Source organism: Candidozyma haemuli (assembly GCF_002926055.2).
Source record: "Candidozyma haemuli strain B11899 chromosome Unknown H_2014730914, whole genome shotgun sequence".
Taxonomy (NCBI): domain Eukaryota; kingdom Fungi; phylum Ascomycota; class Pichiomycetes; order Serinales; family Metschnikowiaceae; genus Candidozyma; species Candidozyma haemuli.
In genome coordinates this window covers 821,043-843,168 of record NW_020289907.1, presented here as the reverse complement: position 1 = coordinate 843,168, position 22,126 = coordinate 821,043, and the positions used below count along the sequence as shown (strand labels likewise).

At 45.0% G+C, this 22,126-nt stretch overlaps 4 protein-coding genes across 4 annotated transcripts; 1 reads left to right on the top strand and 3 right to left on the bottom strand. All coding sequences in view use genetic code 12, as the record gives it.

Moving 5' to 3' along the window:
• Positions 1 to 2,277: 2,277 nt before the first annotated feature.
• CXQ85_004882 (syntaxin-binding protein) lies at positions 2,278 to 4,680 on the top strand (the record flags this gene model as incomplete). The annotated part of the gene is made up of 2 exons (XM_025488490.1): positions 2,278 to 4,139; positions 4,533 to 4,680. 2 exons carry the CDS (start codon positions 2,278 to 2,280, stop codon positions 4,678 to 4,680), a joined length of 2,010 nt encoding a protein of 669 aa, XP_025343152.1.
• Positions 4,681 to 4,752: 72 nt separating this feature from the next.
• CXQ85_004881 (RuvB family ATP-dependent DNA helicase pontin) lies at positions 4,753 to 6,126 on the bottom strand (the record flags this gene model as incomplete). The annotated part of the gene is made up of 1 exon (XM_025488489.1): positions 4,753 to 6,126. The coding sequence occupies one exon, from the start codon at positions 6,124 to 6,126 to the stop codon at positions 4,753 to 4,755; it is 1,374 nt and encodes a 457-aa protein (XP_025343151.1).
• An 8,483-nt stretch (positions 6,127 to 14,609) lies between these two features.
• On the bottom strand, positions 14,610 to 15,350 carry CXQ85_004880 (putative signal sequence-binding GTPase; the record flags this gene model as incomplete). The annotated part of the gene is made up of 1 exon (XM_025488488.1): positions 14,610 to 15,350. One exon carries the CDS (start codon positions 15,348 to 15,350, stop codon positions 14,610 to 14,612), a length of 741 nt encoding a protein of 246 aa, XP_025343150.1.
• Positions 15,351 to 16,434: 1,084 nt separating this feature from the next.
• Positions 16,435 to 19,417, bottom strand: CXQ85_004879 (metal cation transporter; the record flags this gene model as incomplete). The annotated part of the gene is made up of 2 exons (XM_025488487.1): positions 16,435 to 16,535; positions 17,635 to 19,417. The coding sequence occupies 2 exons, from the start codon at positions 19,415 to 19,417 to the stop codon at positions 16,435 to 16,437; spliced, it is 1,884 nt and encodes a 627-aa protein (XP_025343149.1).
• Between the last annotated feature and the right edge of the window lie 2,709 nt (positions 19,418 to 22,126).

The following is a 22,126-nucleotide window of genomic DNA, read 5'->3' as shown; positions in this document are numbered from 1 at the left end:
CCGAAAATTGTCGACTTGGGAAGCTTCTTTTTTTCAAAAAACGTCGATTTTTGACTTTCCAGACCTCAACCAACAAAACCACCGCCAAACCTCCCCAGAACTTCTCCAAAAACAGAAGAAACCCCCGTAATATCTCCTCCTTCGGCGCCTCCTTCGTCTTCCCTTTGTGCAAAATCCACCCAGGCCAATCTAAAATATGTAGATGTCAGAAGCACCGAAACACAAAACCGGCAAACCGCCCAGACTTCCCCAAAGTCTCTAAAAGTCTCTCTAAATCGACTTCTCTCCACACTTCTACGTTTGTTGCCGTTCCAGCAACTCTAGAACTCCCGGAAGACCCAGAAACCGCCCAGAAACCGCTTTTTCTCCAGAAAAGCCTACGTTTCGGCTCCAAACCGGCGTCAACAGGGCCGTGGGGCCGTGGCAAGGATTCCCCAGGCAGCCCGCCTTGAAGCAAAATTGCTTCTTTTGTTTTGCCATGTCGTTGGAAGAACCGGTGGGCCGGTAAAGGCTGGTTTTTCACGTTTTGGGGGAAACCATACCGAAAAGTGGCCCTAGAACGTCCAAATTTCACCAAAACATGCCTGGAATTGGCCTGGCCAGCTCGTGGCCACTGCGTGTCCACTCGCTGGCTTCCGGGCTTCACGTCGGTACTCCGAACCCAAGGGTTCTGGGATAAAGCCATAATATGCCTTTTAGCCCATTGTACATGGTTAGGGAGAGGCGAAGGACGGCGGGTAAAAGGGCGGTGGGTTCATGTGGGGGCTGCTAAAGCGGTGTGTCTCAATTGTAGGGGCTGTTTTTGTTGTTCTTGTTGTTATTTCTGGGGTTCAGGCGGTCTGTTTGCTGCACTTGTTTGAGGAGGTTGTTTTCCGAAGGGAAACAAGCAAAAAGGAAGAAAGAGAGAATAAAAAGTAGCGGAATGTGAAGACAAAGAGTTTTAGAATATGGAGGGTCTTTTTTTTGTAAATTTTCGTCAGTTTTTGGTCGTTTTCTGAAGGTTTAGGTGGCTTCTCAGTGTATATAGTAGTAACGTCCCAAGTACTCATGTTTCTCCACACCCAGCCATCGAAACGCTTCCAAACTTGGCCTGAATTTTCTTGACCATCTAAGCTTCATCCCAGTGTCGTTTAAACATCGTCCAAACCTTCGGTTTGAGCTCAGTTTGGCCTCTGACGCTCAACCTCCTAAACGCATGCAATTCACCACGCCTAGCCTCCCTGGACTTCCAGAAACCTAAGAAAACCACCCTGGCCCGTGCTGGAGGCTTTTTAGCTACGAAAAAGAAACGGAATGGATGTCTTCTGTATTGGTTTTACCGCCTTTATCGCTGTATTTGGACGAAAGGCCGAACCTGACCTGGCATATCGAGAAATGCACGGAAAATGCATGTTTTTTCGAGCCGAAAACGACACTACAGGGGTAAGTGATGCCGGGGAGGACGCTGGATGTGTTTTTGGGGCACGAGACGGTGTTTTCGGTTCCAGGCATGGCGTCAATCATGGGAATGTGGGGGTAGTTTAGGTGGGTTGGCGGATGGAGAGAAGCTGGGGGAATGGGACGTTTATGGGGGTAAGTTGGGGCGATAGAGATGCTGGAAAGGTTGTTTTTACGCCAAAAAGAGGTTATGGACTGGCAGTTTGACGTTGGTGGTGGTGTTGGAAAGACCCGTACACCAGGGAAGGTCCCCCACTATTTAGCTCCAGAGCCGCCAGGGAAAGGATTTAGGGGTATGGGCGGGATCCAGGAAGTTTGAGGAGTCCATTGGTGGTCTTCAAATTTAATTCTTCACGGTCAATTTGTCGTTTTGATGTCAAACGTGTGGTTTTACAAGACCCGTGCACCAGACAACCTCAGCAGTTTAGACCCCTCCGCTTTTCCACACCAAAGTGATGGAAATTAAGATTTAAAGGTACCAGTGAATTGCCATGCAATCCAGGATTCTTACGGTGGTCTTTGAATTTCGTTTCCAGGGATTGACGCCCTTATTTTGGCTGCTTCGTTTTTTCAAAGACCCGTACCTGCGGTACAGGTCTTTGGTACACCCGTGCACCATCAACACTCTGTTCCCACCGCACCTTCAACCACCTTCAACCAGCTCACCCAACTCACCCAAACCCCCAACTCCCCAGCCATTGCCATGTCGTCCGAACCAGTCAGTTTGCGAGAACGACAGATATGTATGTGAATTGAGCGGGCCCGAAACTCTCCGGACCCTTTTTTCCGCATTTTTCCAGCCACCAAAGTACTAACTTCTCCCCAGCTGCTCTCGAACGAATGCTCCACCTCAACAAAGACGGCTCTGCCGACCTCACGTTGGCGTCCAAAAGCGAAGAAATCGTCTGGAAGGTGCTTGTGATGGACAAAAAGTCCCAGGCGGTGATTTCGTCTGTTTTGCGTGTGAATGACCTTTTGAGGTGTGGAATCACCGTCCATGCTCTTGTTTCCGGGTCCAGATCGCCGTTGCCAGACGTCCCGGCCATCTACTTTGTGGAGCCGTCGGTGGAAAACGTGAGCCAGATCATCCAGGACTTGCAGAACGACGTGTACGACTCGTTTTATGTGAACTTTACTAGTACTATCAATAGAGAGCTCTTGGAGGACTTTGCCAAGAAGGTGTCGCTCTGCGGGAAGGGCGGGAAGATCAAGCAGGTTTATGACCAGTACCTTGACTTTATAGTGACGGAGCCGAACTTGTTTCTGCTTGATATGCTGAAGACGTTTACCAGGTTCAATTCGCCTGCTACGTCTGAGGATACTATTCATAGACTCGCTGATGGGATTGCCGATGGGTTGCTTGCGTCGCTTGTGACGATGAACTGCGTGCCGATTATCAGGTGTCCGAAGAACGGGCCTGCTGAGCTTGTGGCGACCCAGTTGGATATGAAATTGAGAGATTACAGTGCCAATAGTCGAAGCACGGCGTCGCTGTCGCTCCAGCAGCGGCCGGTGTTGATTATTTTGGATAGGAACGTGGATTTGGCGTCGATGTTTTCCCATTCGTGGATTTATCAGTGCATGGTGAGTGATGTGTTTGAATTGAGAAGAAACACCATCAAAGTGGTGAAATATGACGATAACGGCACCGCGCAGACCAAGAGCTACGACGTGGACCCGAAGGATTTTTTCTGGAACAAAAACTCCCAGTTGCCGTTCCCAGATGTGGTTGAAAACGCCGATGTCGAGTTGAACTTGTACAAGAAAGATGCCCAGGACTTGACGAACCGGACGGGCATTTCCAGCATCAACGATATCAATCCAGACGCCAACACCGACACCTCGTTGATCCAGCAGGCCGTAGAAGCGTTGCCGGAGCTCACAGCAAGAAAAACAACCTTGGACATGCACATGGACGTGTTGGGGTCGCTCTTAAAAGAGTTGGAGGCTCGTACGTTGGATAAGTTCTTTGAAATCGAGCAAGGGTTCCTGGACCCGAAGGTGCAGAGCGAGTTTCTCGAGCTTTTGAAGTCGGATTCGAAAAGAGACAATTCGCTTGATAAGCTTCGGACGTTCTTGATTTTAAGCATTTTGGCTGATTTGCCGGAATCGTATTCCCAGCAGTGTGAACAAGCGCTTGCTCAAAAGTACCCGCAGCTTGATATGAGCTCTATCAAGTACGTTCGGAAGTTTAAACAAATGACGAGAATGTCCCAGAACGTCTCGTTAAACGAACAGCTGAGTTTGAAACACAGCGTGGGCGAAACCAACAACTCGGCTTTATTCAACGGTCTTTCGTCCAAATTGTACGGATTCACTGAAGGGAAGCTTTCTGGCGGTATTTCGTCGTTGGCCAGTGGTCTCAAGAAACTCTTGCCTGAAAAGAAAAACTTACCTATTACCAACATTGCCGAGGCCATCATGGACCCTACGAATGCCTCCACGAACTCCATGCATATCACCGACGAGTACTTGTACCTTGATCCAAAATCCAGAGGTGGTCACCTGAAGCCTCCAAAGAGACAGTCTTACGATGAAGGAATAGTGTTTGTTGTGGGCGGTGGAAACTACTTGGAGTACCAGAACTTGACGGAATGGGCGAATGTGCCGAACTCGCCAAGGAAGGGTATTGTCTATGGCAGTACGGATATTGTCACGGCAAAGGCGTTCGTCCAGGAAGTGCTGGACCTCGGGAACTCGGAGTAGGCGGTGGCTGAAGAGCCTTAAAGGATGAAGTTTCTTGGAAATTGGGGTATCCATGGAAATATGGAACATCTGATGAAATTGGAGTATCCCTGGAAATTGGGGATGGTTTTGAGGACTTGCAATCTCCTGAAAAGCTGGAATATCCTGAGAAGCTCCAATTGTTCTTGAGGTTTGGAAAATTCTTGGAAGCTCGATTTATCCTTAGAAAGCTGGACTATCATTGAAGCTTAAGATATCGTTGGAAGCCGGAAAAGAATACTGGAAAAACGTGAGATATCGACGTCGTTAGAGCTTAAAATCTCATTGAAAATTTGGAAGAAAGGCTGAAAGAGACGGATAAGATTAAATACGTTTTGGGAGAAGGTCTTGAAGATACCTAATGCTTTGAGAGAACTCAGCATCTTGAGAGAACTTAACACCTTAAGAGACCTTATCGTCTTGAGAACTCAACGTCTTAAGAGACCTTATCGTCTTGAGAACTCAACGTCCTGGATTTCCATCTCAAAAGAAAGCTTTCTGTACCTCCCGGAGGCATAAATAAACGACCTGGGCCTCCCGGCCCAACGCCACGAAGTCATATCCTTTTGTATATTACACTTGCTCTATCTATCAGAGGTAGCCCTTGGTGGACTCCAACACTTGCATGGAACGACGGGAGTCCAAAAACAAAAGCTCACACTCCTCCACGTCCGAAAGAATGATCTCAGACCGGTTCACGGTCTTTGCCAAAATGCCTGCTGGCGCCAACAACTGAAGGGCGTACCTCAACGAGCTGGAAACGCCGTGTTCTGCCAATTTGTTCAAAGCTTCTGGCGCAAGCACAAGGTTTTCAAGCTGTGCTCTTTTGGAAACAATCGTTTTGATCTCCTCCTGGTTATAAGGAAGCGTCTTGACAATCAACAAGCGGTCCACCAAATCTGGAGGACATCCGTGGGGGTACTTAACGTCATCTCCCGTCCCCCTGATCGTCGTCATACCTCTGTTGGACGCCAAAATCACCACGGGCGCAATGGAACTCTCCAAAGCCCGGTTCAAGTACGTGAATATCTCAATATCCAACATGTTCACCTCGTCAATAAACAAAACACCCGGAATCAACTCCGCCACGCCCTGGTCAATATACTTCAGCACCACCTTGTTCACCTCGGCACGCAACTTATCTGTGATTTCCGTCTTCTTCGGCTTCAACAACTGGCCCATCATGGAAAGCACATCCTGGCCACCTTGAGGCCTGGCGTTGGCCACGTCCAAGTCGTGGAGCGTCACGTCTTGCACGATTTCCTTCTTTTTATGAACTTCCCCCTTAGGCAACGGCACGTACTCTTCAGCTTCCAAATCAAACTCGGTAGCGTACGCATCTGACCGTCCTACTCTCTTGACAGCTCCAGTATTGGCCTCCACGTAAATCACATCGCCCACAACGACCCGTTCTTTCTGAATACTCTCGTAAATGCTCGGATCCAACCTCAAATTCTTCGTGCCCTTGGCGGTCTTCAATCCCACAATCACATGAGAAATCGTCTTTCCATACCCACCCAAAGGGTTCTCTGCCTCCTCTGGCGTCAACTCAATCACCTCTCCTTCGTAGACCTCCTTCGTCTCTTTAATTCTCAACCCTATAGCTTTCCTGAAATTCTCCATCAACGCCGCCGTCTTCTTCACCTCAGCAGAGTACAACTCACTGCCCACTATAGGACAAAAAGGCACCTTCGGCCCCAACTCCTGGGAAACCGCCAACGCAAGCGCCGTTTTCCCCAGCCCCGGCGCTCCAGCCAATAAGATCGCTTTGCCGCTCATCTTCTTTGTTTTGATCAAATCCACCACGACGCCACACGCTTCTCTGGCTTCGGCCTGGCCTACGAATCCTCCATCGACGGGTTTGGCCACTCCGTGCTCGTCGAGCCCGAGGCCTTTGATGTGGGTGTGCGTGGCTGTGCGCAGCTGCAGAGAGGAGTACTCCTTGACTTCGTTTATCTGTACCATTTTGGGGAGGCAGGAGTTAACAAATTGGAGTTGATGTTGATGTTGGTGGTGGAGGTGAAGTTTGGGGTGAGATGTGGTAAATAGGCCAGTACACCACAAGCCAATCGGCCGGTTTTCGGCCCGTCAGGGACGATAGCCGGATTTTGAGGGTACAAATTGGATATGGTCGGGATGCTATTTCCCCTAGGAAGCTACTGGTGTTTTTTAAATTTGTATATCTTGGGAATTGGTGGAGATAGGACACATATGGTGGTTTATGGTACACCCGTACACCAGACAACGTCAGTGGTTTAGACCCTCCACTTTTCAACATCAAAGTGGTTGAATATAGGCTTTATGGGTACTTTTGGGATCCTGGAGATTTCGGGATTCTAGAAATACTCTTTAAATTAATTTTTTCATAGTAGAGGTGGTGATGGAGTTGGAGGTGAGTTGAGATGGGTGGAAAGACCCGTGCACCAGAGAGCCAATCGGACCGTAAGGGACGATTGGCGGCCGCCAGGGATATTATCTGAATGTCTTGGGGTATATTAAGCGTATTAAAGTTGTTAGGAAGTTACTAATCTACTTTAAATTTTAGTTTTTTACGTGTTTGGTGGAGACTGGGTGGTAATAGTGAAAGTTGAAGACCCGTACACCAGCTTAGGTCAGTACATTGGACCCTCCGCCAAATAACCCAAAAGAGACGGTAGACAAATTTTGAAGGTACTTTTGAGTTAATTGGGATCCTAGGAACCCCATAGTGTCTTTCAATATTAATTTTTCAGAGTGGATTGGAGTTTTTATTGATATATGCTTTTGCAAAAGACCCGTACACCAAACATAGTCAATAGATCAAGCCCACCGCCAAATAGCTCGTAAGGGACAGTAGGCAAATTTTAAGGATACTATTGAGCTTTTGAAGGTTTAAATGCTTGTCTAACTTTCTTTAAATTTGATTTTCCAGCGTTGGGGTGGGCGTTTAAGCACTTATTGGTGGTGTATTTAAAGACCCGTACACCAGCTAAGGTCATCAGAGTAAACTGTCCGCCAATTGCACGACAAAGAGTGCAATTGGGATTCTGAAGGTTTTGGTGGCTTTATTCATGGATGAATTGAACGTATTGGCACTTGTTTTGTAATTTTTCAGCGGTCTAGGGGGATTTAAATGGGTGTTGTATAAACACCCGTACACCATAAAAGATGAATATCCAAATGCCCAATAAATCTCCAAATTTCAATGTTTTAATTTATGTAAGCAATCTAGAAGAATTTGGGTAGTCTAATTGACATGGTCTATTTGTTTTTGGTGAATTTTGGGCTGCTTTGGTGGAAATAAAAGGGGGTTTCAGTTTTTGCACTTCCACTGCCAAAACAGATAAATGGCCATTTTGGGCGATCCAGAAGGAATTTTAAGCTTTTAAAAAAAAATTTGGGAACTTCAGAAAATTCTGATTCTTTTGGTACCTTTTTCTTTTCAATTGGAAGAGTTTCCAATTTTTCAGAAGGTTTTGTGGATTTTGAGAATTGGAGGTTTCGCCAGATGAAAAGTGGAAAGTGAAAGGTTTCCAGGGTAGTTGGAGTTTTAAAAAATGAAGGGATTTTGAAGAAATTGGGAGAAACTGGAAGAGAAAAGGAAGGTTTTTGTAGAAATTCTGGAAGTTTTTGGAGTTCTGAGGGACCAAAAAGAAGTGGAAAATGGAGGTCAGAAAGTGGAGTTTTGCTTTTTCAAATGACCAGGAAAAGCAGAAAAGAAGGAGATTTTCAAGAGAAGAAGCTGAAATTGGAAGCTTCCAACGTAATTGCTTTGGAAAATCAGGAAGTTTAAGGGAAAGAAATGGACGTTTGGTGGTTGAAAGAGAAATCTGGAAATGTCCACCAAAAGCGGCCGAAAGCCACCAAAAGAGAACAAAAACAAGTGGAATGGGTAAAAGAAGGCCAGGAGATTGACCAGACAAACTTTTGTTGATTTTGGAAGGTTCAATGTAGAGATTCATGGCAGTTTATGGATTACCGTCCCAAAGAGGAAATGTCTTCAGAAGAGAAGGAACTGGGGATGTCCAAGGGCAGATGAAGCCTCAATTGGTTGAATATTGGCAATGGGAGTTGTTTTGGTTTGTTTTTCGGACAATTTGATGGCGTTTGGTGGATTTAAATTGGGACTTTGAAGGTGGATTTATCAGTATATTGAAGTGTCCACCAATCGGTCAAAAATGGGTCAAAAAACGCCAAAAAACAACAGAATTGCATCAAATGACGTTAAAGTAATTCCTAGAAGCTTCTTTACGCCTTCTTTTATCTTCTTTTCTTCAATTTCGCTCTTCCTTCAATCCCAATACATTCAGTTCACCCAGGACCAAAAACAACAAACCAAACGCAGCCAACCAAGCCCCAAAACTTCCAGAAACACAAATAAACAACGAATTCCACCACAAAAACTTGTTTACAGCTCTGTCGTGGCTTTTCTGCCTCTTCAGCTCAGCCACTTACCGATTCCATAAAGAACCCATTTAGGTCACTTTCCAACGCCAAAAGTGCCCAAAAAAAAGCACCCAAACCAACAAACCACCGTCTTTAACGCCCCCTGTTTCCCCTAGAACTCTTCAAATTTACCAAAACCTCCTTGTTGGTCTTGAAACCCACAAAACATGCCCGAAAGAGCGAAAAAACCAAATGGAGATGTTCATAACCGGCCCCGAAAGCGCCGAAGAATTCGGTGGAGCCCAGGAGAGTCAGGAAGGCGTGGGTTATGGAATCTGGAGGTTTTGGAGGGAATTGGACGTTTTTTGGATGGGTTTTTGTGGACATCAATAGAGCTGAACCGGTTTTTTGGAATTGAAGGAGCCAGGGAAGCCAGAAATCACGGGATTTCAATGTAAACAACACCAATGGAATCAGAAAATACGTGGGATTGCAAGGGGGCCGAGATTTGCCTTTTTTAGGGAGGTTTTTTCGTTATTCGTATACCCTTCGTTCTCAACATATATAGAATAAATGGGGGCCCCGCCAAAACACCCAAAACACATTGAAACCCCACGAAAACAACACACTAGAACCTCCACGACTCCCTGATTCCAAATCTGCAATCTGTTTTTCCATAGCTCTTCTCCTTCCCGAGAAACTCACCCTTCCGTCCTCTTCCTCCCCCAACCCATCCACAAACACCAAAACCAACCTTAAACACACCAAAACCTTAATTTAAACTACTCTACAACCTTCCCCGGGCTCATCTGCCCCCGCCAGACGTCATTTGTGGTCTCTACGGAAACAGGAAAAATTGCATCACTGGACATGCAGAAAGCAGCAACACCAAAAAAAGGGAAAACCTTCGTAAAAAGCTTATTTTTTGTGTAAAACGAGTCGGCAAAAAACAAGAGACATTGTGGCGGTGGAAAGAAGACGATCTGATGCTGCTGGAGGTGTTTTCACGTCGTTTTTAGGTTGAAAATTGAGCTTTTGGGGGGAGTTTGAAAGATGCTCATTTGTAGGGCCAACACGCATCGAAAATGGACCGTTTTTGGATCATTCAAGTCGTAGAAACACGTAGATTCCAGTGGAATACACTAGACACGTTTAAGATGTCTTCTTCCCTTTCAAAACCCAAAAACAGCCGTCCCAGCGCTTCTTCCAATCTCCAACGTTCGCTGACGTTTCTTTCAAGATCTTTTCGAAGCGTTCCTGGTTTTGAAAAAGCCGTTGATGCGTAGAAACCACAAACTTCGTTCTACCGAGCTGCTGATGCCGCCAAAGTAAAAAAAAAAAAAAAAAAGCACCAAAATGTGAAGGATCTGAGAGATAGCCCTGGAGGCAGAAAATACGGGGATGTCTTAAAGGGAAAGAGGTGGAAAGGAAGGGTTTAGGGAGGATTTGATGGGTTTAAATGGAAGAGAAGGGTTTGAAGTGGTTTGGGGTGAAAAACGGGCTTTTTTGGACGGGATTTGGACCGTTTGGAGGTGTTTTGGGTGGTTTTGGTGGATGGAGGGGATAAAAAGGGCAAGAAGGTGGGTTTTTTCGGGTGATTTTGGGGTTCCCAGTGGATTTACCGACTGAGTATGGGAATTCACATTAGAACGGTCAAAAAACGACGAAAATCCACCAAAAACTAACCGATATTCGGCCATTTCTGGGTATTTCGGATAACCCAAGGCCATTTCCGGAACTCAAACCACCCATTTTTTTCATCTTTTTTTTTTTTCATGGCAGACGCCCCAAATCACAAAATTAACAAAATTTAAGCTTTTCTGGAAAGATACGTATGGTCTGACGATGCAAAATGTGAAAAAAATGGACGTTTTTGCATGAAATAAGAGAAAAAAATGGACATTTTGCGTTGCCAAAAGTCAAATGCAAAGTGAAAAAGCATCATTTTGTGATCTCTCTATGTCTGTTTCAATCAGATTTCTTGACTTTCAAGTCCCTCCAGCGGCGTGGCACGGATTCTGCGTTTTCTGCGTTTTTCTATGGTGCTTTTTCAAGGCGAATCCTTGCGTTTTCGTGCTTTTAAAGAGGCGTAGACGGAGGTTTTGAAAGGGAATTGGAATTAGGGGATGTAGATTGGAAATGGCTCAAAAAGGGTCAGAAATGGTCGATTTTCCATGAATTTTCATCATTTTCTGGCCATTTCAGCATCAAAAAGCACCTCCAAATCCACAAAAACTGTCTTTTTGCTTTGTGGAACCATCCAATTTCACCTTTCCTTCCGTTTTCCTCTGATATTTTTATCTCTCGGTGTTCCAGAAACCCCTAAAACGTATGGCAATCAATATTAATTATTTTTTTTGACGTGGGTTGCCGCCTTGGACGCCGCAAGCATTCAAAACCCTCCTGAACCATGAAAATCAGGTCAAAAAACGCCAGAAAAATGCCATTTCTTCAATGCATACTCTCTCTCGTCACCTCTTACACCTTTTAGGCCCAAAACGACCCAAAACGACCCAAATCACCTCCAAACGAAGCCAAACAACCTTAAAAACCCTGGAAAACACGCCAAAAGCAGCCCCGGAAGTCCGCACTGTGTGTCTTAAATAAAGAAGCGAATCTCTCCAGCGGTTTGCCTAAACTGGCGTTATCAAAAGCAGCAGGAGCAAAAGAACACGAGAAGCAGGGCAGGGTCGCCAGGGATTTTGGTTTGAAGCGAATTCGTGCTGCCGCCGCTTGCCCAGGGAGACTCGTTTACATATTGGAAGAATTTAACCCGGGTTGCTTAATTTGCTGGGTAATGCACTGATATGATGCATTTTATGCAAATTTCTTTGGATGCATATTATGGATTTTTTTTTTAAGCACGGACCCCGTCGGCAGCTTCTTGAGGGACCGCTAAGACCCGCTAAAGCAATTCAAAAGGATTTTTCATTGGACAACGGTTGAATTGATTATGGGCGTTTATCGAATCAGGGTCCTATTGTTTGTGAATTGCTGGATTTTGTTGGATTTTGCTGGTTTTTTTTTAACAGGGGTTTCTACGATGTTCCTTATCTCGCTTTGACAGGCAAGACCAAATATATCTAAAGTATTCTTTATTTTAGTAAGCGGCATCTCATATGCTTCTATCAAAAAAAAATCCCATTGTTTTTTTCTCGCCTAGCACGGTGCAATGAGAGAGTGAGAGAGAAGTGACGCGCCTGCCGGAGATTGGCATGTGTACTTTTCTCGAAGGCCTCTCACTTTTGTTGTTATATGCATCATGCATCATGCACTATGCGCGACAAAGGAGGGAGAGGGAGAGGTAGAGAGGAACATGCATGCTAATGCAGGATATGCATCATGTAGAATCAATGACGCATGTACTGCAGGACAATAACAAAATGCTTATCGAAAGAAAATGAGTGAGAGAGTGAAAAAAAAAGAGAGTGATGCGACATTTGGGGGTTAATGTGGGTACTGCACACAAGTGCGCCATATCTCTCTGTCTCTCTCTTACTTTCTAATTCTAACATATCCGAGCCCTTCCTCTCAATTTATTCCCTTAATCTACAAACCAATTTTATTTTTTTTCAAAGAGGGTCGTTCTCGGGGTTCCTAGCACCCTCGTGGACGGTCCACCGGTCTTCAAACCCATCATGCATTTATTTATCCTGTTTCATTCAATGACTTTTTTTTTTTTTTTGCAACTGCAAAACCACCAGAACGCCCCTCGGGTAGATTTACCTTTAACCATTATCCGATTGTCATTTCCCTTCCTTCTTCTTTCTTCTTTGTTATATTGTCTTTAGCCTTTTTCTTTCCCCTGGGGCTCAAACCTCGCTTACTCTCGTCGGTTAAACGAAAAAAAAGGGCCATAACCAACAACATCAAGGCAAAAGAACGCCATAAGAGACGTCCTTTCCTTCCACTTCTTCTATCCTTGCTGTTTCTCCTGCAACGGAGTTGAACTGGAGGAAACCCAGACCAACCGAGAAAAGTGGTCACACTGCAATTGAGCGATGGTTTTCTGGCGTAGGAGCACTTTTTGGATGTTTGTAGCGATGGCACGAAAGGGTTTTTCAAGCGTTCCAGGGTCCCCAAGGTGTTTGGAACACAAAAAAAAAGGGGAAAATCCATAAGGCCCAGAAGGTCGATTTGGACCGGGTTTGAGACATCGAAAAGACGGAGGAGCGACAGCGACGACGTCGATAAAAGGACAAAAGGGACTTAGGCAGCGTAGATGGAGGGATTCTGGTGGTTTGAGTGAAGAGAGCGCCTTTGGTTGGCCCTAAAAAGGTCAAGAAACCAAGTAAACCCAAATCTGGAAATTCTGGAAATTCCCAAAACTGCCAACAACGACAATATCCCTGAATTTCTGCTTCTTCTGCTTAACCATTTGCATTCCTTTCCCTTTTGCATTTGCTTTCCTCCAACGAGCAAACGTCGTCACGGTAATCTGTAGGCCAGGGAGAGCCAGTAGGTCCAACGCTTCAAACAAATGAAGGGGAGAAGGCCAGGAAGGAAAGGGAAGGGAATGAAATGAGGTGATTTTCAGGGGCAGGGGGGCAATTGGAGGAAAAGGGGAAGGGAATCGCCAGGAAAAGGGAATAACCAGGAAAAGGTAAAAGGGAATAAGCTTAAAAGGCTTAAACAGCTTTAACAGCTTAAAAGGCCTAGAAAGGGTAATTCACCTTAACCAACGTAACCAGCTTAATCAGCTTAACCAACGTAATCAGCTTAATCACTTTAATCAACGTAAACAGCTAAACGCTGTTTACTTGGACCAGGGAGGGGAAAAATGGCTTGGGTTTGCAGCACCGTCAAAAAGACTCCCTAAAGTAAAATCACCAAAAACGGGGTTTTCCAATTCCTTGGAAATGGCCTGATGGATGTGGTTTTGCAGAAATTTGGATATGTTCTGTAATCTGCAAAGCAAAGGAAGGAAGGGAAAGGGAAGGGAAGCAGAGATCCAAGAAATAACCGTCGTTTGGGAGGAAGTGGAAGCTTTCAGAATCTGAATTTCCTGGGCACTGAAAGCAGCTGAAAAAGTCAATTTTACCTTTTCAACCATATCTTCCTGGTAAACCAATTCATCTAAATCACTTCACCAGCTTCAATTGGCTTTAAACGACTTCCCCGGCTTCAATTGGCTCCAAAAATCCTTCAAAACACCTTCAGCATCGTCTAAACCTCCAGAATCACCAGTTTCAACAGCCTAAAGTGGATTGAAAATGAATCCCAACAACATCCATACCTAAAAAGGTATAATATGGACTTTCAGCTCTCTGGAAGCTCTAAAATGGTTTTCTCGTCTTCTGACATTCAATAGACAGCCCAATCCCAACTTCCCTTTGACAATTCATCACCTCCATCACCTTTCGTACAGCTCGCTTTCCTCTTTCCTTTCTTTCTGCTGTGTATGCTGATTTTCCGTATATGCTGTATTTCCTGAATCCTCTGCATCGTCTAAGCGTTCTGCTGCTTCTGTTCAGCCTCCTGTTGCTGTATGATCTGAGTAGACGGCCTCAGGATCTCCAACTTTCTTTAAATAGTCTTTATGAGCGACTCCGTGACTATCATGACTGTTTTTTGAATGAATGGGCATCTCCAGCGGCTTGCCAGCCAATCTATATTATCTTTCCGCTGGCTTAACTGTTCTTTTAGAGATGTAGCTTCTCCAGCAGCGCTCCTCTTTCTGTTCAATGGATCACCAAAATTCACCATGTTTAACGTTCTGTGGGCTCCATTGCTTGACATCTCCAGAACATGAGCAATCCAATACCTCCAGCAGCCGTTTTACCTTGAATCTGCTTGAATGCTGCTGCTTCTGAAGTGGAATTGATGAGTAGCCATACCAAGCATCTCCAGCAGCTCTTGGTTGTTCTATCTGCTGTTTTCAAATGGCTGTTTCCACTTTATGCTAATCCGCTGACCAAGCTTCAATCGCCAGCATCTCCATCATCTCCAGCAGCTTTGCAGCTGCTGTTTCTGATGTTTCTGCTGGCTGCCAAATCGTCAACTCCCAGAATCTTAACTCGACATCATCTCCACCATCTCCAGCAGCTTAGCAGCTGCTGAATCTGCTGGATCTGCTGGTCTCGTTAATCTTCTGGGAGCTCCACCTCATCATTCGGCTCCTTCGGCTCCTGGTTCTCCAGCCACTGCGTCACATCATCAATATAACTCAATATCGTCGCCACAGACGTTGTATCCTTCGAACAAGTCAACGGAAGAAACTGCACCATGCCAAAATCATCCACAAGCAGCGCAATGCTCTTATTCAACCTGGCAAACCGTGGATTAAGCAAATTATCCGCATCCTTCTCCAAAACCAACGGATCCGGATTCAAAAACTGTTTCAACTGTTTCTTCGAAACCTCATCCTTTATCAAATCAATCTTTGACAAAATATTGATATGCGGCAACTCCAACAAAATCATCGCCGACATGGCGCTCAACGCCCCGCTAAAGAACTTGGACCGGTCTATCACAAATGGTGCCTCCAAAAGGTATGTAGCACACAAATTAAAGTTCAACGTCGTCTGCAAGTGCCTAACCACCGTCGGCAACACCGGAACATGCGTATACAACTCAATCTGGCCCGGACAGTCAAAGATCAAGTACTCATCGTTGTAGTCACCAATTTCCTCATCGAGCCAGTCCAAATTATTCAATAAGTACTCAAAACAAAACACCAACGCGCCGTTTGGGCCCATATCCATTTCGTCCATGGCGTCGTCGACGGAAATAAGGTCTCGGATGTCCACGGTAAATTCGTATTCCGTTGGTTCGGCTGCTGGGTCCAAATTGACGATATGAGCTCTTCTGCCAATTGATTGCATGTGATAGATGATGGAGTTGCAAAAAGTGGATTTTCCGGCTCCCGCTGGGCCGAGGACAAGCACTCCTGTACGAGACATGGGGTTCGGTGTTGTGGAGGGTTTGGTTTGGAGGAGTTGGAGGTTGGATGGGATTGGAGATGGTGGTGATGATTAGTGAGATGAGTCGTGCGAGGTTCATAAATGCGGCCGCGACCGTCGCGAAAGCGATGGTCGTGCGAGGTTCAAAAGTGAATCCATGGCGACAGCCATGGACGACAAAGTGAAAAAGCTTCACTGGGACGCCAAAAACCACCCAACGTGAATGGTAAGCTATGGGGGTGGCTCAGACGGTGATTCAGTACCGTGGGGGCTTTTTCGGGGGAGAAATGGGCCCAGGAAGGGGGAATATATGGGGTCGTGCGAAGTTCATAAATGGTCCCGCGAACCCTGGTAAATCAGGCCCTGGTGAAACACCATCACCAACGTCAATGATGACTTTCTGATTTCAAGGGTTTTGGTAATTTTCTGTGAATTCTGGGTGTCCCAATTCCCCTGGGTAGCCGTTGCCGCTTGGGATTCAACGTGGATCCCAAAATCAATGTACTGTCCATTTTCCACTTCTCAGTAGACCCTTCAACCAAATAACCTCTTCATCTTCAGTTTCCAAAGCAAATCAACATCTTTCATATCCAATTCCTTTGAATTTTATCATTTTTCTGCTGCTTTATCCAAATCCTTCAAAACCTGTAAAGACCTCTCTTTCGGTTACTTCGTCAACGAAGAGATATCTCTGGAAAAGTCACTTTTGCAAAAGCACATTTCTTTCTAAACTGTCGTGGTTCCTTTTAAAAATGACTCTTCCAGCTGGAAGAACTTGAAGTATTTTCTTGTCTTTCGTTCTTCGTTGATGCTCTTTTTCACTTTGACAAGGAAAGTGAAACTTCTCTAATGTAGTCAGGAAACGAAGATCAACTGATTTTCCTTGTTTTGGATTCATCCCATCGTCGTCAGTTCATCAACTTTTTAAGCTGTCTTTAGATCTGGAAAGAGATCATCAACGTAAAAGCACAAAGCGGAGATATTTGCTGTTTCTTGGAAAATAAAATCAAGGCTCTCTCTGGAAATCCAAGTTCATCCGTTTCTTCTGTAATGCTTTATCGAAACCTTCGTTGATTTTATCCAAATAGGTCTTCTGAGAACCCGATCCTGATGTTTTTTTGGCTTTGAAATGGAGCTGGAATATGGAGGGTTCTGAGAGGTGTCTCCATTCTTTGCATAGATTGGGTGCTGAATTCCTGAAATTGTCACCAAAACATTCAATTTGCTCTTTCGTATAGCTTTCAAGAACCTCTAATGAACCCATTTTGTTTGATGTCCATTCTGGAAAACCACCGTAAAAACAGCCCAAATTTTAATCTGTAAACATCAAGAAGAGCCGTAATAACCTGTAAATGACAGTTTTGAAGCGAAAAACCAAGTAAAAATCGATCTAGAAGTGCCAATTACCAAGAACAGCTATAATGAAAAGCCTTTAAATAGTCTGTAGTTGTCCCAGTATTTGACATGGAAGGGAACCAATTCATGATTCTGAAGCACCACAACAGCAGGCAAGTGAGCGGTAGATACTTCGTTGGAATTCAAAACGACGGTTTTGGGGTCTTTTTGCGTCTTTTGAACCAGAAATGAAGTAATGGCGAGCCAGACACCTTCAATAGTCCAAGTGAGGCATCAAAAATGGGCTTTCCAGGGCCAGTTGCTTATTTGGAGTACCAATGAAGACGTCAAAAATGGTCCCTTTAATGGCTTTAGGACTTGGAATTTCACTGGAGTACCAAGAAAAACGTCATAAAACGTCTTCTTAACCGTTTTAAAATTAGCAATGACTCTGGAGTACCAAAACGTCAAACATGAGTCTTCCATGGTTGTAGGACTAGAGGCTTCTCTGGATTACCCATAAAAACGCCAAAAACAGCTTTCTCGTGGTTTTCAGGCCATTAACTAGGCTCCAGTGCCTCTAGAGTGCCCATAAAACATCAAAAACGTCCATTTCTGACACTTTTCGAGCATAACTAGCCTCCAGCGCCTCTGAAGAACCAAGAAAGACACCAAAAACGTGCTTTTTCGAGCCTAGCTAGCCTCCAGCGCCGGAGGCGCTTCCGGCTAGGCTAGCTTCGACACCAACACAGATCATAATCATTCTCCATCTGCACCATCACCTCCATCCGGTACTTCCCAAACACATCCTGGCACTGCCGTTTCAACAGCCCAACGTTCTCTCCCCTATAAACCTGAACATGAATGTAACCCCTAATTTGTTTCAGGTGAGATGGCCAAAACCGCAGCAGCGTAAACGATTTGATCCCCTTAATCGTAGTAATATCGTTTAAAGCGTCTCTGACGGTCTTTTCCTTTGCACCTTTCACCAGAAGCAAAAGAGTTGATCCAGTAGACTTTATAAGCGGCACAGCGGTGGAAAAGATCAACACGGCAATGATTAGCAGCGCCACAGGGTCAAAACCTTGCCAGCTAAAGAGTTTGGTGAGAATTGTGGATATAACGACACCAACTGAGCCTAGAGTGTCTGCTAGAATGTGTAGAAAGATACCTCTCATGTTATCGTTGATTTCTGGCTCGTCAGAGTCTTCCAGGCCGTGGGAATGGCTGTGGCCGTGGCTATGGCCATGTTCATGAGAATGTCCATGAGAATGGCCATGAGAATGCCCATGATTGAACGCAAATATACCCACAATGTTCACCAAAAGACCTAGAACAGAAACGATAATAAGCTCTGTCGTTTGCTGGAGCGCCACGGGGTGAAAAAGCCGTCCAATGGCTTCAAATGTGATACTTCCTGAAATACCCATAAGCAACACTCCGTTCGTGAAACCGGCAAGAATCTCAAAGTTTTGAAGCCCAAACGGGTAGAGCCCGTTGGCATTGACTGGGTTTTTCAGAAGAACGCCCGCCACGAGGCCTAGCGCCAAAGAAGCACAGTCCAAAGCCATATGGAGCGAATCACTCAAAAGACCTAAAGATTTCAGTCTAAACGAGTACAAAAGCTGCACAAACATGAACGCCGTGTTGAGAAGAAGGAAATTGAAGATAGCACGGGTGTCTGAGTGCTGGAGAATCTCTGTAAGCAAGTGAGGTTGAGTTTGAGCTGAAGGTGTATCTGAAGCCAACCCAGCCAATTCCTCCAGGAAATCAATTTTAATTGCCAACGGCACCACCACCAGCACAAGAGCATTCACAAGGCTAAACGGGCTCGTTCTGAGGACAAACGTCTCCAAAGAATACGTGAAAACCGAAATAACCGCCATATTCGTAGCAGACCTCAATTTGGCTTCCGGAAGCAGCACCAAAAGCAACCCGCCAGCGGCCAAATTCATCAACAACAAAAAGTAGTTGATGGCGTGGCCATAAACCACCAAAATGGCCATTCCAGCAGCCACAGACCCGCCAAATAAGTAATGATAGTGTTTGGCAAAAGGATTGAAGTGTTTGAGCAAGGATTTGCGTAAAAACATAAAAGAAAGAATCAATGTAGCGTAACCAGCCACGACAAACACGCTGGGATCATTGAAAACATCGTAAACCAACGCCACGGCCGTGTACGGCGTGTAAAAGTTGAAATACATGCCCAAGTACAAAGTGGCCGTTCTTGTAGCCGGAAGAGCAGCGGCAGCGCTGAAAAACGCCACCAAGGCGCCTAAACCAACCCACAATGTCCTAGTCGACCCTGTTTTACGAGCAGACGACGCGTCCAGGTTCACCAAAACGCCTCCAACGGCCAGAAAGAAAAGGGCCTGAAAAGTCAGCATTAAAAGCTGCAAAACCGCGTGGTTTTCGAGGCTAAGCGTCTCTGGCTCCACCATGAGCTTGCTGGTAATAATAAGCACAGGGAAAGCAGCTAGAATAGGCACTGTGGATTGGAAAGCTTCTGTTCTGGAGTGGAAAAACGCCTTTTCGGGCGTAACTCGGCCGTCCGTGGACCGATTTGGCTGAAAATCGGCAGGGAGCCCCAGCGGGATGGTGCCGAGCGGTGGACGCAATTCCAGCGCGTTCCACGCGGGCGTTTGTGTGTTCATGGGAGGAAGAGGAGTAGTAGGATGTTGGAAAGTGTTGATGATGGAATGGGTTGTATGTAGGAGGGGAGGGGTGCTCAACGTGGGAAGCATAAATAGGAAGTTTTGGGGGTTGAAAATGGGTTGGTTGGGTAGAGGGGAAGGAGAGGACTTGATTGGTGCTTTTTTGGAGGTTTTTGGGCCACTGGGGCGGGTTTGGCGGGCGGTTAAGCGGATGTAAGTGGAGGTGCGGTGGAGGGGACGTAACTCGGTGGGTTTGAATAGGTTTAGGAGGTTTGTTAATTGGGGAGATAAAGGAAAAGGAGAGGTTGGTTTGGGTGAAATTTGGGGAGAAATTGAGTTGTTTTGGGTGAATTGGGGATGGAGTAAGGAAGTGAGATTATGAGAAGAAAGAGGGTGGGGGATCGAAGGTGGAAGGGAAGTAGAAGAAGGGAGAAAGCGTTTAGGGGGAAGAAGGGGCGGCGAAGAAGGTACTGGAGGTGTTGGATTTGTGGAATTGGCGTATTTGGGCGAGATTGATGGAGGTTTCTGAGAAGTAAGTGGAAAGTTCATTAAAGGGATTTAAAGTGGCGTAGGAGGTTTAGAAATTTGGAGTTTTTGGTGGATTGGGTTGGTTGGATGAAGGGGTGTTGAGTTTGGGAGTTTTTGGTGGTTTTAGATGCCAATTGGTGGGAAGTGGCGGATGTATCTGTTTATTTTGCAGCCATTTCGGGGGCATTGCTATGTCTCGACGTAGGTTTCCAAAGAAGGAGCAGAATTGAACAAGGAATGAAAATCTACGTTATTTAAAGTGCTTTAGATGGATTTTTGGGGCACTTCTTTCTATGTTTGTCATGGAAAAGTATGTCTTTCTTCCACTTCAGTACTGCCAGTGGAAGGGCATTACCAACTCATCTGTTTATAACAAACTTGACACTACAAAGGATATGGACGTTTTCCATGGCCAATTGAAGCACCTGTTTCTTTTTTAAGTCAATTGAGAGTCTCTTTGCTTCACTAAGTGGAAGTGTACTATATGGAGTGAAGAATCATCAAGGGAGCTCCATTTCTTCCATTTCCATGAATATTTAAAAAAGGAAGCAATAAAGGTAATTAATTAAGCCTTTTCAGTACTTTCATGATCTTTTCTTCCTCAATTGAAGTCTGGGAAGGGCATTTACTGGTCCCTCTCGGTGGATACCAGAGTCCATAAAATATCCAATACTTCTCCAAATAAATTGAGCAAAACAACAAAACAAGGACTAAATCGTCAACTGGAGAAACCAAAAAAACGAATGGATTTCAAAAAGTGGCCAAATTGAAAGCTTAAGTGCCTTTTGTTGCTTGCCTCGTTTGGCATAATCCAGTCAACTCAGGCAGTACACTAAACATCACCAATTGGGTAAAGAAACTTAAAAATAAAACTCAAAATGAACTCAGTTTGCCTTTTTTAGTCTCCAATTTAATTATCGATAAAAAGCTCCATCAAGTGTCTTAGATCAAATGGACTCACTCTGAGTGCCCTATAGAGAAATGAGTGTCCACCAAAGAACCCAATTTCCATAAAAGGACCCCAAGAAAGAAATAAAGAAAGAGAAAAGACCTCCTTTATCAATAAACAGCTCTCTCTTTCGCCAATTGAGTGCTTTGGGAGCCTCTTACTGGTCTCTCTCAGTGACCACCAGTACTTCTTAAGTATCCAACGTTTCTTCTCTGAAACGGACAAAGACTGAAGAAAAAGGACTGAAATGGCAATTAAAGCAATGAAAGTATTTGCTGGAATTAAAAAAGTACCCAAAAGAAACACTAAGTGCCTTTTGGTGACTCTTCTTTGTTCCAGAGCCCAGTCCATTGAAGTGCCACAAAATGGCCACTCAAACCAGTAAAGAGACCAAACAAAGGCTGTAGAATTGACGAAATTCACCATTTAAAGCTTCTAAACAACCTTTTGAAACAAACTTCCCAGTAAACGTTCTGGTTGAGTAGACTCACTTGGAGTACCACATTGAGATACACCACCAAAACGCCCAAAAGACACTTAAACAACCCCAAATTACCACCAAAAGATTCAGAAGACTCTCTTTAATCCCAGTACTTTTTTTCGTTTCAAAAAACACTCAATTGACGAAGAACAACTACTTTTACTTTCACACTCATTGAGTTCAACCAACAAGACGTATCTCCATGAAATTGAACAAAAACAAATAAAAAACACATAAAACGTCTTTAATTACCTTCTTTAAAACCTCTGGAAACGTCTAAACCGAAAAAAACAACCCTTATGTGGAAATACCTGACCCTTTCTCTCCACCATAAAACATCCACCAACCCTATATCTATCTCCCGCCACATCCACCCAAATTCACCCAAACAAACGTCAAACAAGTCAATTGACCCTGGAGATTCCTGTAAAATTACCAGAATTTAAAAAATCCCCCTAGTTTTCGCCAAAACTCCAAAACAGCGCATTCCACTCAGTCTCACCTTCCAAACCCCCCCTACCTCCCCCAATTGGCCTCCAAACGCCGCCAAAACTCGTCAACCCACTAAACCAGCTTTTCTCTATTCACCCGTACCATCCATTCCCTCCCAACCTTCCTCCCTCCTCCAACTACATCCAACCTGCCCTAAACCCACCTTTTCGCAGCCATTCCACCTCCACCAACCGTCCGCCAATTCCATCTCCCACACCCCAAAACACTCCAAAAACAACTCCACCCGACTAACCAAACT